Source organism: Triturus cristatus, chromosome 12, assembly GCF_964204655.1.
Source record: "Triturus cristatus chromosome 12, aTriCri1.1, whole genome shotgun sequence".
NCBI lineage: Eukaryota > Metazoa > Chordata > Amphibia > Caudata > Salamandridae > Triturus > Triturus cristatus.
This window is the reverse complement of record NC_140595.1, coordinates 76965368-76979592: the sequence shown is the minus strand read 5'-3', so window position 1 is coordinate 76979592 and position 14225 is coordinate 76965368. Positions and strand designations below refer to the sequence as shown.

The following is a 14225-nucleotide window of genomic DNA, read 5'->3' as shown; positions in this document are numbered from 1 at the left end:
TGGATAGCGTGATACGCGGTATTGTACATTTCTTTTTAACTTGAATGGTAAGAGGAACGTGTGACTATCATAGATGTAAAGCAGTAAATATGAGGGAATTCAAGACACCTATTGTAAGGAAGATGACCATAAATATTAACAGAAAATAAATAACAAAAATATGAAAAATAAACTGTTGGTTATTATCAGGATAGCTGCAGAATTTACCTAAAGTATAAATAACAGATATCAGTATTCTATGATGCATTCGAGAATCTGCTTAATATGATTGTGCAAAAACTCCACATTTACATAGATGTATAGTGTGTAGTTAACTATAGGCAACGGGACATAATAGAAAATTATTAACTGAAATTTAAAAAGTTGGAGATCAACTACTTTTTTTTTGCCGCACTGAGCTACAGTTTAAGACAGGTGGGAGGATGGTGAGTAGAAGAAAGATGTTGAGAGCGAGGAATGAGAACGTTTGGAATGTTTACCTCTTGAAAAATGTGAAAAATTAAAGCAAAACCATCTCTCCCCAAAGAACTAGAAAAAATACTGATGTAAAAAAAACTTATTTTTTCACAAATATATAATTGTTTCAAGAAAATGTACTGAATACAAAATGTAACATATTTACAATAAAACAGATGCATTTATTTACAGTTTAAAAAAGCACAGCAGAAACAAATTACTATTAAGTTATGTAGATCAAAGACCCAAGGGTGTTTCATCCATAAAACACCTTCATGAATTGAATTTAAGAAACACTGGTAACGATAACTGATTTCTCGTGGTGCTCAGTCCTTCCTGGTTGCTTAGGATGGAGGAAGACCATTTGGGTATTTAACATGGTACAAGGGACGTCATTTTTACTGAAAATCAGAAACAAATATTGCAAATGGTGCATGGGTAGCATGATGGGTGGCATAACCTAAAGTAGAAAATACAGACATCAGTATTCTATGATGCATTTGAGAATCTTCCTAATATGATTGTGGAAAACTCGACATCTACATAAATGTATAGCGTGTAGATAACTACAGGCACCAGAAGATAACAAAAAGTATTAACTGAAAATCTTAATAAACTCTATGACTTTATGTGTATTTAAAAACCTGGCGATCAACTACGTTTTGCTTGCCACACCGAGCTACAGCTTAAGACAAGTGGGAGGAGGACACAAAAAAATTAAAGAGGTTAAGAGTGAGGAATGAGATAGTTTGGAATGTTTACATCATTGAAAATTACTAAAAATGAAAGCAAAATCATCTCTCCGTAAACAACTAGAAAAAAACATGTAAAAAACTGTTCTTTTTTTTGCAAATTTATCATTTTTTCAAGAAAGGTCACTTGAATACAAAATGTAACATATTTAAAATGAAAAGATATGCTTATTTACAGTTCAAAAAGTCACAACAGAAATACACCACTATTAAGCAATGCAGATCAAAGACCCAAGGGTGTTTCAACCATAAAACACCTTCATGAATTGAGTTTAAGAAATACTTGCAACAATAACTGATTTCTTATGGTGTTACTGGCCAAAAAGATGATATTGGAAATAAATTAGGCCTGTATCCTCCAACTGTCAGACCCATATTGTAAAATCTGCTTCCACAAACGTTTGCACAAAAGTTTGTAAACTAGTTGGGTTTATCTGTGCTTGCTTCCATTAATGCTTGACATGCTGGTGGCCTCTGTTTGCCAAGTTGATTCTGTCTCTTCTTTGAAGACCTTCTCAAATGCCTGCTTAACTGTTATCCCAGGACCCTGCTTCCTCCATCTCCCCACAAATATATAAATGTAGGGGTTCATACTGCAGTGGATGGAGGTGAATATTTCAGTTATATAGAAGAAAAGCAGTGAGTATACCTCAGTAGGTAGAATTTTGAAGTAAAGCAGGAGTCCAATCACTCTTGCGGGTACCACATTCAAGAGAAAGACCGTGACGGTGACTATGATGACGATGTAAAGTCTGAGTGGACGGCACTGTTTGGAGGTTTTCCGGATCTCAAGGAGCAGGGTCAAGCTCGACAAGACCATGAGACTGACCGTCAGTAGAAACAGCCCTGAGGTAAACAAGTAAACAGCCGTGCATTTTCCAGAACCAGGCTCTTGGTATTTGTCACTGTTCTGACAGAGAAAGGTTTCTAGACCCGTAACTAGAACTGACAATGCCCAAAGAACAGTTGAGACAGCGGTGGACTGCCACTTTGGTCTGTGGCATCGGTGCCAGATAGGAAGGAGGACAGACACAAACCTCTCCACGCTGATGGCTGTCAGTACAAAAGTGCTGGCGTTGAATCCAATGTCATAGAGTAAATTGCCAGCGAAAAAGACTTTCTCGTTGTCTGATTCTGTCACCTTAGCACCGCATAGATAAAAAAGAAAAAACATCAGGTATATGGCACATCCGACAAGGAAGGTGAAGTCTGCCACAGCTAAGTTGAGTATGTACACCGTACATTGATTCCTTTTCATTTTGATGAACAAAAACCAGAAGACAATGGCATTTCCAACCAATCCGATCATGATGATAATGACAGCTAGAATGTTCATGGTCAGTTGGGCCCCAAAAGGAAGCATGTTGCCCGTTGAGTTCTTAAGTGTTGGGGCTGTAGTGTTGATCAAGTTTTCAAATTCTGTCATGATGACAGCAGATTGTGATGTTTGTGGCTCTCTTCCTTCAGCCTGAAAAATAAGACCAATTCCATGTTAATTGTTTGACTAAAAGGTATACATAGCACCTGAACTGCACCTGTAGCTAACAACATTTCATTATGCATTTCGTCACTGTTTTACTTGTGTTGACAGGGCCAGACTGCAAACCCACAAGCAGCCCTGAGAAATTAGCTCAAACCAACGGCGCTAGCTTCCTCTCCTCAAGGTCTCTTTCCATCCATCCATCCATTCTCTCTTCTCCATCTCTTTCCTCTCTTTCTTTACCCCCTTCAACTCCTCACCATCTCTCCATCCCACCCTATATGTTCTTTATCTCTTAATGGTGACAAGGGTACCAGCAGCACCCTGGGCTTTCAAAATTGGCCTCTGGTGGCCCGACCACCTGTGAAGATACCCAGCGGAATAAAAGGTGAGTCCATCCTTGTATGTAGGGAAATGAGGAAATCAAAAGGAAATATGTATAGAAGTAGAAGAGCTTTATTAGAGATGGTGGCACTGCTAATTACCTCACATATTACAACACTTGTGACATGCTCTATCATTGATAACATCACTGCAAAATCTAAAATAACATAACTGATGACAACATTGCATGACAAGGGTGTAAGTTACTTTAGAGCACGAATTATAGTTATTTGGGGTAACTATAGTGAATTTCTGTGGTTCGTTTGCTTAAAATAGTATGTTTTGACAGATATTTTCAACTAACTATAACGTCCCATTAATCTTTGCTTTTTCAGTGAATTTCTACGTTTTTTTTAATGCAAAGTAAGATATTGTTACCATACCTAACTGTAATGTCACTTTAAACTGTTTTTTCAGTTCACACACACACACACACACACACACACACACACACACACACACACACACACACACACACACACACACACACACACACACACACACACACATATATATATATATATATATATATATATAGATATAGATATAGATATATATAGATATATATAGATATCAAGTGCAAAAGTCAGGCATATCTTGTAATACTATGCAAATTGTAGTCGGTAATGCTGGGTGCTTCTGAGAACAGAAAAGAATCATATATCACATATGTGTATGTTTCATAAATGCTTGAAAGATATGAACTGGATATATTTTAGGCACATATAAGGAATTTCGATTTTGGAAATGGTCTCATCGAATCATCGCCAAATGTCAAAGGTTAATTTCTATCTAAACCAAGATTGAACATCTAAAAGTTCTGTAATCCGCTATTTGAATTTGAAAATTGAACAGAGGACATTAAAAAAATCATTAATTAGTTTTCATTTTTTTGTTACAAAATGCATTTATGTTCTTGATGCGAGACATGTGAATCATTTAATAGTAAATTGTAAATATACAAGCCAAGGGTGGACAATTGTTATCTAGAGCAAGTCCAAGTAATATGAATTGTGCACTGTAGTAAAAGATTTTAATTTGGAGAACATACAAGCAAACCACAAACTGTGCCAGTGGTAGAAAAAAAACAGACTCCTTATTAAAAAAACTATTTCTGTATTTTTAGCTAAGTGGTAAGAGTGTGAGCCAATTGAACATAGCTTATAGTATGTATTTTACCAAGGCTGTAGATGACAAACATGCTCTTTCCACAAAAGTGGTCTCTAATTCTTTCCAAGATGGAGTTTAGATTATGGAGCCTTTGATTAAATAAAAAAGTCATGTATTTAAAACAAATTCACGGTTATGGATCTAGCTTTCATCAGAATCCAAACTTAAGGCACATGGAAAAAATACATTCATGAAGCACTTGAGAAACAGATGAGGAGTGTAACCCTGATTATCTTAATAATTGCCTCAGAGATGGTGACAGAGGATTGTTCTATACCACGAACATCTTGAAAGAGCTCTATGGTCTATTGCTTCAAGTCTATGTCTGGGACTTCCTTTGTCTCTTGCATCGTGCATTCTGTGGAGACAATTTTTCAATGCTGCAGCTCCTGTTTCACTTTAATAAATCTATCAGGTGTCATGAAAGTACTATATATATCGTATATCACATTTCAACGTGCCAACTGTGCTTAGGAGAAAGTTATGTCTATTATACCTTGTAAGCGTACTTGTGATGACATTTGACTGAACTCAGTGCATTGCTTTGTCTTTACTAAAATGTTAAATAAAGTTTAAAAAAAAAATCTATCAGGTGCCCGGCCTCCCAAAAATGGGTTCACTAGGCGGAGACCACCGATGAGGGGAACTAGAACAATCTTCCAGAGATTACACCCTGGAGGATAAATAAATATATTAGCTCTAATAACAAGTTAAGCGGAGCAAAATTAAGGACTTTTTTTGCGTTCATTTATCTCGGCCAAATTTGAGTTGTTAGGGTTTTATCAGGTGTGCGAGGACCTTACGCAGATTTTCCAGCTGGAAAATTCCACATGGAAAAATATCATTAAGCTTTAGCGTCAGCAGCAAACAAGTCCCATTCTCCATTCTTTTTCTAACGAGGTTGCATACAGTACTTTCCCTTGGTAGAAAAAAAACTTCCTCTTTTCTGCCCTCTACCCCTACCTCCTCCCACAGTGCTACCCCGCTCAGAGCTGGAGGCGAATGTACGCGGTAAAACCCCATGGAAGGGCGAATTCGGTAGGTTTTATGTCTGGAAAAATGCAGGAAATCCCCTTTCCTTGGAGTTCTTCTCATAACTTACTCATATTTTACTGGGTGGAAATAGTATAATCACATGCTATTTTAATGTGACCCCCCCAATACCTTGCTCCTCCTAATCAGGGTCAGTATAACGTAGAATTTAAATCCTGTGTTAAGTCACCACCTAGTTTCAAATTTGGATTTTTCCATTGCATTTTGAAACAGTACTAATTGTGCTCCAGGGAGCCATTTTTTACTCTGGACATTTATACATGTGGGTGAATGCATAACCATTCTTTTTTGCCAACATACAAACATAAATTTGCATGTATACAAAAAGCCATAATAATTTCTGCTTTATTTCATATTCAAATTCATTTCAATGAATTCGTCATAGAGTGAAGGCTTCTTTTATACTTTCTGTAGTTGTTTTTGCACAGTGTTAATTAAGCACTAATTGACCTTTCCATTGGGTAACACAAAGAGTTTGTGTGTGAAAAACCCAGGGCAAAATGGAAATTTGCTAGAAAACTGTAATGCGTGCTAACGGTAAGAATAAAAACAAGGGAAAAATGTTCACACTCGATTTCACTATTACCTACCCTTGCATTAGTTGTGAGTTGGGTGATTTGTGTCACTTTAAATCTGAAACTGCTGGCTGCTGTTTGACAAAGAATTATAATGGCGCCAAGAAAAAGGGGGGGTCCAAAAACAGCCCTTTTACTATTTCATCACGTTTGGTATGAAGTAGAACTTTACTCAAGTAATGAGGCCGCCCGCGGCGCATGCAGTGTGCCAACCTAAAAGGGCGGCCACCTTAGTCCCGTATTCGGCACATCACTACGCGTTAGCTGTGGGGACCCCGGTAGTCCCCCTGAGTCCGGCGCTGAGGCCGCATCACTTCCAGCATGCAGAGGGTTGGGGCGAGGTATTTATACCTGTCCCTGCCAATTGGCCTGCCTTTTTGTCCCTCTTTGACCCTCCTGGCCACGCCGTCTCCCTCCATACCGCATGCCCAGCATTCTGGCTGAAAGATGCGGCCAGGTGGGGGAATATGTTTACAATATTACTTTGTGTTGCAGGTGGAGTTACAGGCTGATTGGTACATAGGGGTACTCTCTTCAGGAGCACAACAGGGGTGTGGTATGCCAAACCGTCTCTACGGCAAGACCCTGGATGAAAACGTCGGCGACCCACTAGTCCTTCGGGCTGTTGTAAGCCTGAGCAACCAGGGGCTTGTCTTGCAATGCTCCACCCCTAAAAAGGTGTGAGTAAGGTCATGGACTGGGGGCCCACGGTAATTATCAGGGCAAAATCCCCCAGGTAGCACCTATTGGGTTGGCCAAGGTGCAGTTTGGGTCATCTAGCGGGCAGCTCAGGTCAGTCACAGCTGCCTGCCCTTGAATCGCCCGTAAGCTAACCCACCACGTTGGCATACTTCTTGTATGAAATAAACCTGCATCAAACTGTTTTCTAACAAACCTGGTTTTGTGTGATTATTTATTGCAGTGCATGCAATGTTAATCATGTGTGGGGAGGGTTGCCTATATTGGCACTAGTGAATTTGCATGGTTTGAAGTAAATTATTTCAGTAGTGTAAAGGTCTGTGGATCTTACGAGGATCAGTGGATCAAAATTAAGAAATAAAGGCACTGCATTGGATGACAGAGCTTTTTCTCCCATCCTCCTGTGTGGATTTGTGAATTGCAGTGTTCTGATTGGCTGGACGTCACTGCATTATTTCTATTCTGGTCACCATTATCCAAAATTAAGCCTAGGCAAAGCACTACGCTACGCTCGCGTAGTTTGCGAAGTTTGTGCTACTTCGCACTACGTGAATTGCACGTAGCACAGTGCAAACACACGTAGCGTAGTGTAGCGTAGTGCCACGGTCATTTTTTGCTTGCTCGCGGTCCTCAACGTCAAGTTGGCGACCGCGAGCAAGCAAAATGACACCCCGGCAAGACTTTTTCCTTGTTCGCGATCAGCAACATCAAATTGCTGATCGCGAGCGTGGAAAATAAACCTTCCGGCAAGATTCTCAATGCGGGGAGGTCAGGTTTCTCATTGCGAGTGGTCACGTGTGCTCGCGACCGCTCGCGATGAGAAACTACCAGTCCGTGTTGAGAAAGCTACCGCTCGAGTAAAAATCTACTTGAGCGGCAGAAAACTACAGCTCGCACTGTGCAAGATGCTGTTTTCAATGATTGCACAGTGCCGGATGTATGTCCGCACTGTGCAATCACTGAAAACGGCATCTTGCACAGTGCGAACAGGGTACTACGCAGTTCGCGAAGTGCTACGCGTAGCTCGCATAGTGCGAAGTGCACTTTGCGTAGCTACACGTAGCGCTACTACACGAACTACACCCAGGGTTTTCCAAAATGCCGCACTTAGCACTGTGTTGGGAAAAAGAAAAAGGTCCTAAGGGGGAAGCTGAGTACGCCCAGACCACCAGGACAGTGTGGGGAAGCCCCAAAATGATCCACCCATCGATAAAAGAATATTTTTATTGAGGGATTCGCAAATTCAATGATAGACTGTTGGATCCTGGGATTATATTTAACAATCAGAAATCCGTCACAGGATTTGCAAATCATGTAGAATTTTTTTAAAGTATTTAGGGCCTCATGTAGGTAGCTAAATACCGGTCGGTAACGGTCGAAATTCGGTAAATATCCCGTTACCGACCGGTATTTAGCTATTTGGGATGTAGGAGGCATAATTCAGGATTCGGTAAATTACCGAATCGGTAAAATACCGAATCGGTAAATACCGAATCCTGAATGTAGGGATCACTCTAAAGAGTGCAAATTAGAATTAAGAATTCGTTATTTACCACCAAATACAGGTTGGTGATAAATAACGAATACCTTGCAAAACGCAATATTTTGCAGATGTAAGAGTGCCATGTGGCAGACATACATGCCCTTCGGGTATGTATGTGCGCCACATGTGCACACATGCAAGAATCAGGGGTGCAACAGGGTGTCAATGTGACACCCTGCCACCCTTGTATATGCTCCCCCCATTACCGAATCGGTATTTACCGAATGGGTAATGGTGACTGGCTTCCCATTGATTCCTATGGGCCTCCAGGCCCATAGAAATCAATGGGAAGGTATGCCCCATTACCGAATCGGTAAATACCGATTCATATTTACCGAATTTTTCCGATTCGGTAAAATTTACCGAATCATTACCTACATCACATTTACTGATTCATAAATACCGAATCGGTAAAATTCGGTATTTATGAATCGGTAAATGTGTTGCTACCTACATATGGCCCTTAGTGCGCTATTGCTGTGCTTCTTCAATAGTCACAAGTGGCGTCGGCCAGTGCCGTCTTAACGCATGGGCACGCTGGGCAGCCTAGGGGCCCCACGAGCACAGTGGCCCCAGGCAGACCAGAATGCAAAACTAATTTTCCGTGAAACATTTTTATTCCTGTGAGTGCTTGTGTAGGTAGGTGGTTAAGATGGCCCTGAGGTTGGCTAAATCTAGCCGGGTGGGAGCAAGGTGGGTCCACCCCACAGGTAATGGCTGGAGAACACCTAGCACACAGAGTGTTGGACACAGGGCCTGGCCAAGTGTCGGGTCCTGCAGACACTCCTTAAGAAGAGAAAAGGGTCATACGCTGAGGGTGTCGGCCACCCACGCAAGGTCATGAGCGAGGAGGGAGGCCCAGTGGCCAGACCTCAGCTGCAGATCGCTGATGGCCATGCATAGCTGGGGCTGATCACCCATTTAGGGTTGGGCGGCAGGAACTCTTGGACGTGATATCGGATTTTTTGTTTTTTTTAAACAATTCAACTTATGTTTTAAGAAATCTCGGGAATTTGCACCCAAAAAAACCCTGTTGATGTGCAGTTATGGTGCTGAATTAAAACCAATAAACTAAAGAAATTCACAAGTTATGGTTGGAAGCACAATCCACAGCAAGAATGCAAACAATAACTCTCAGAGCAAATTCATCTAAACTACCTGGAAACTCCATCTGTGGAAATGCAGGGGAAAAAGTACGAATTATTAGGGGGAGTTGGGACTAGAGTTACCTATTTCCCCTGTAATTCCTCATTTCTCAGAAGTAATTCAGGTTCTTTTTTTGTAATTCCTGTTAATAGTGATAAAAGTGGAGATAACGAGGACCTTGTAATAAGGCAACAAGTATCTAACAGTTGGTTGTATTCCCATGACATGACGCACATTTAATTGTGTATTTATTTGAAAGGAGTAAAAGTCCCAGCTGGCTAGTATTAATTATTCCAGCAAGGTAGAAGTACTTGTTTCGAGTGGCGGCTCGCTTAGAGAGTGCTGCGGGGCGGTGGGGCGGGGCGGGGGAGGGGCATGGGCTGGGGTGTAGTGGACTCGGACACACGACATACAGGAGGAAAGTAAGTAATTAAATAAACAAAGCTATTTAGCTTAAACCTGCTGCATCGCCAGCTCAGCAATGCAGCAACCGCAAAGGAAATAGTTTTATTTATTTAATTACTTACTTTACTCCTGTCTGTTGTATGTCCGAGTCCACTACCCCCCAACCCTGCCACTCTCCCGCCCCGCCCCACCACCCCCCTCCACTCCCTCTTCGAGCAGCAACTGCTGGCCAAATGTTTGGGTACCAACTGCCATGCTTCTCCCCTTGACTTATGGAAGAAGATCCTAAAAGAAACCCAAAAACCTAGGGGGCATATTATCAAGCCCAGCATTAACATTATCGCCGCTTTAGCGGCAGAAAACTGCAGCTAAAGCGGCGATAATGGGCTTGATAATATGCCCTTGAGAATTCCCATAGAAGCCCATGTTGACACCAGAACATGGGCTTCTATTGGAATTCTCTGCGGCATATTATCAAGCCCATTATTGCCGCTTTAGCGGCAGTTTTCTGCCGGTAACGCAGCGATAATTTTAACGCCCTTTCTTGATAATATGCCCCATAGTATGGCCCTTGTCAAAGATTAAATTACTTTTCCCCCCACCTAGATGCTTCAGTCACATATAGAAGGATGTAGGTGGAATGGAAGCCCGCTTCCCAAAAATCTGGTCTTCTCTTTATGTGCTTTGAGGCCTTTAAATAATCAGTATGCTCTAGATAACATAACAAATAAACACAGAATGTCCATTATATGGTTATAACGCCAGGTTTCCATTCAACGTTTTCTTGCCTACCCACCCCCTTGGTAAGTCATGAATATTTTATATATTTATTACACTGAGGATTTTTTATAGCATAGACGCCGTACACATTTGTTAGTGTCTTGTTGGCATCAACTAATGTGATAAGTAGAAAGCCGGATGAGATATAGAAACCAAAGAATATTTCACCACCTAGGAATTGTGCACCCCAGGAAAGTTTATTTTAATTTTCTCTGGCCCAAAGAAAGTACGCTTATGGTTCTAGTATGGGGCGGCTACATTGATTGCCCATCAATAAAAGATTCATATTTACGGCTATGACCATCGAACACAAAGAGATTTACACAAATAATCCATATGATTTCCCCCAAAAATATATATATTTTTTTAAACCAGAGAGGCCCCTTTGCTCGGAACACAAATTATCCAAATTAGTACCCACTGACGTCTATGGCGACAGATGTTCCTTCATTATGGCAGCAAAAATGGGAAATTTTGTACAATCCAACCTGTATACTCTCCCTTGTTGCAATTCAGGAATGCACAAAAAGCTGATCTTTTTTATTTGAATAGCTAAATCACACTCCTTAAATCATTAGTTCATATTCACTATCTCCTTCAACAGCATTCATACCAGCGCCAAGCTACTTTGGGAGTCATGCACTCTATAAATACCAAAGTACAAAAACAAAACTTTAGGGAGTACATTTAAGTGACTTTATTGGTTCAGTTACAAAGGTCTAGTTAATGTCCCCTCTCCGGACACTTGTCTCGTCATCTGTAAGGGTGTGTACTATAAAAGTTCACCTGAGCTTGTCTTAAAATGATGTAGATTGGTCATAAAAGTGAAGCCCGTCCAGGGCACTGAAAGTGTGAAGATTGAGCTATCATGTATGGCCATTCAAGGACCTCCTCCCAATCTGACATACCGTTAAGCTCCTTAAGCGTATACATGGGTTATCAATTGATCAAGTATCAATTATTTGACTTTATTAAATTTGAGCGCTTTTTGAATCAAGCTTCCCTTTTTAAATTTAGTCTGTTGGCTTTTATCTTCAGAAGTCGAGGTCTACAGTTCCTGAGTTGCAGAATTGTTGCTCTTGTGCATTATCCCCGCCCACATTTGTAATACATGACGCTGACCGTGGTGGTCATTACACATCAAACATGGAATCTTCAGTGTAGTGTTACCTTCTATATATTTACATTCTGCACTGAGTTTTGGTCTTGCCCATAGACTGGTGGCTCGCTCGATTCACGTCTGCTATTTTGCATGGGCGCCGTTGATGGCGTGGTAACTTCCCTCGATTTACATCTGACGGTGGCGAAAGAGGATGGAAACTGTCCACAGTGAAGTGTCTGCCCATGTTTACACATATGGTGCTGTGAACTTTCCTCCATGTAGATTTGCTGCTTCACATGGACAATGTACTGTGTCGTAAATCCTTTTACATCTGACTCTGAATAGTAACACCGCCAATGGGGATTTGCTTTTCCTCCATTTATACACTTTACATGGACACTGCCAAATTGGGGGAGCCTCCCCTGGCTTTTCACAATACCTGTACATTGGCACTGATAAGGGAGATGTGCCCTCATCCATTCACATTTACTATTGAAGATGGACGTTGTCGAATATTGGGGTGCTACGCTCCCTCATTCAAAGTCGCAGACCATACCTCAGCATTGTCGAGAGTTCACTAATACCTCAAACTTCCTTTGGAAATACAACAACCATATATTGGTACAAATATACATTTGCATAAATTCATACCCGCTCCTATTATATAATATATCGTAGTGATAACGTATGTCGATTGCAAAGGAGTATCAGACATAGCGTAATTTGAAAAGGGCGATCTTAGAATCTGGATCCCATATTCAGATCTAAATGTTTGCTTTAACTTGAAGAGGCTGGTGCTCTGGGCATTGGGCCATGGGCTCAGTAGTGCATGTCAGGCTGGGAGAAGCCATTGTTTGGCTGATACATGTGCCAATTTGTGCGTCATTATCAAAGTAATGTTTAATAGAACTGTGAATAGTTTCACGGTATAAGATCCTGTTGGCAAGGGTTGAGTTATTGGCTCTATATTTATTTTCCTTTATGTTTTTCTCAAACAGTTCAGGTTTTCTTTTTAGTGATTCTGACCCTATAGGCGGCTCCCCTATTTATTGAATTTTCTGAGAAAGAAACAATTTAAGACTACAGTCCCCATTATATAGTCGATGAGTGCAATCTAAATATATATTCCTCGGTAAGGGAAATTTGCAACAGCTGAAACAGTCACATAGCTGCATATGACACTATACGAAATTAAATGAATAAAGAAACCTGCTCTTTAGAATCTGCTTATGGGTGTGTATGAATAGATAGTAAACATAGCAGATATTTACAATATTTCTACATTATTATGATAAATTAATCAATTGTAAATGTAAATTCTGTAGACACCAGACGTGAAAGAACAAACTGCTTTGCAGAACAAAGCAATCCTAATGTGAAGAAAAAATTAAATTAAATTATACCTGTGCAGCTACTTCCATTCCAAGGATTTTAAAATACTTGTGTGAGTCCTGCTTGAGAATCATTCACGTGGGGAACACCAGAAATTAAAGGTTTTTCTTACCTCTTGGCTACCGCTGGAGTGGATCCTGGCTTCTACAGGGGAAGATTAGCGACTGCGTGTCTTCTGCTCCGTAGTCCAACCAGTGCTGTCGGGCGCGTACGCTTCAGATACACTCTGAACCTTGGCTGCTTGTAAAGGTGCTCCGGGCCAGCTTCGGTCTTATAAGGAACCATGAGGGCTTGGCCAGAGGAGCGGCGGCGGTGCTTAGCTTGAGCTGTCAGTCAGAAGCTCTTACAGCTGAGGATGCTTGCCATGGGCAAGGAAAGCAACAGCTTTCAGGTTCAAAACAACTAAATAATTTAAGATCAAGCTGCTGTGTCAGCAGCATATTTTTGGCAGAAACATGTCGCTCTTTTTGGAGTGCGAAGGATCTGTGAGGATGACACGAGGGATGGCTGTTCATATCCTCGCAAAGATGGTTGAAGCTTCGCGTCATTCCTTGAGAGATACACATATCAATTTTCGTGGATTACCAATCAATAAAAAAAAAGTGAATTTTCCTTTTAAGGGCACATATTGGTGCTACTATAATGTGCTGAAACTTATGAAACAACTTTGTTGGGTGAACTTCGAACTCTATATATGACAAGCTCCAAGGGATCAGTGAGCCCTGGTATAAAATATGTGGAGACCACCAACCCTGATAACCATGTTACCACCACATTAAAGGGTGGTCCGTATATACGTCCACCTACTTTCTGTCGCAGGGTTGGGTGCAATGGGGCAAACCACATTCACTTTCAAGCCAACAAAGTCATGTAATTTTGGAAGGCTATGCAAGGAGATTCATTATATAAAAAATGTGATGGATAGCCAAGATTACTTCATTGATTGAAATCGATTTCATTTAGGAGATGCTGCCACAGAACCATAAATGTATGGCAGGAGGTATTTTATTCCTTACAATTCATGGTGACATCAGCACCCTTTCCGCAAATCACTTAAATCCTTGTCATCTTGCTCATTGGATTAACAACTAGATCGCCAGCATTTCATATTCAGGAAAAATGGGTGCCATGTTGCAGAATAGGAGATGTTGAATTTAAAGCGTTTACTATAAAGCAGGGTGAGGTATATCTCCCTTGAGCCGTTAATGCAGATTTAGAACCATCTGTTAAAGTATGTGAGGAAAAGTATGGATTTTATTGTATAATATATTTTGAAAGTGTTAAAAAT

General features: G+C 40.8%; 1 protein-coding gene across 1 annotated transcript; it reads right to left on the bottom strand.

Annotated features, from left to right (window-relative positions):
* Nucleotides 1-766: 766 nt before the first annotated feature.
* LOC146772606 (mas-related G protein-coupled receptor member H-like) lies at nt 767-13154 on the bottom strand. The gene is made up of 2 exons (XM_085637632.1): nt 13050-13154; nt 767-2676 (listed from the first exon to the last, which is right to left on the bottom strand). Exon 2 carries the CDS (start codon nt 2632-2634, stop codon nt 1639-1641), a length of 996 nt encoding a protein of 331 aa, XP_085493758.1. The 5' UTR covers nt 2635-2676; nt 13050-13154; the 3' UTR covers nt 767-1638.
* Between the last annotated feature and the right edge of the window lie 1071 nt (nt 13155-14225).

Bases quoted from the DNA above. Each gene is read 5' to 3' on its own strand.
- LOC146772606 (XM_085637632.1), bottom strand. From the start codon at position 2,634: ATGACAGAATTTGAAAACTTGATCAACACTACAGCCCCAACACTTAAG.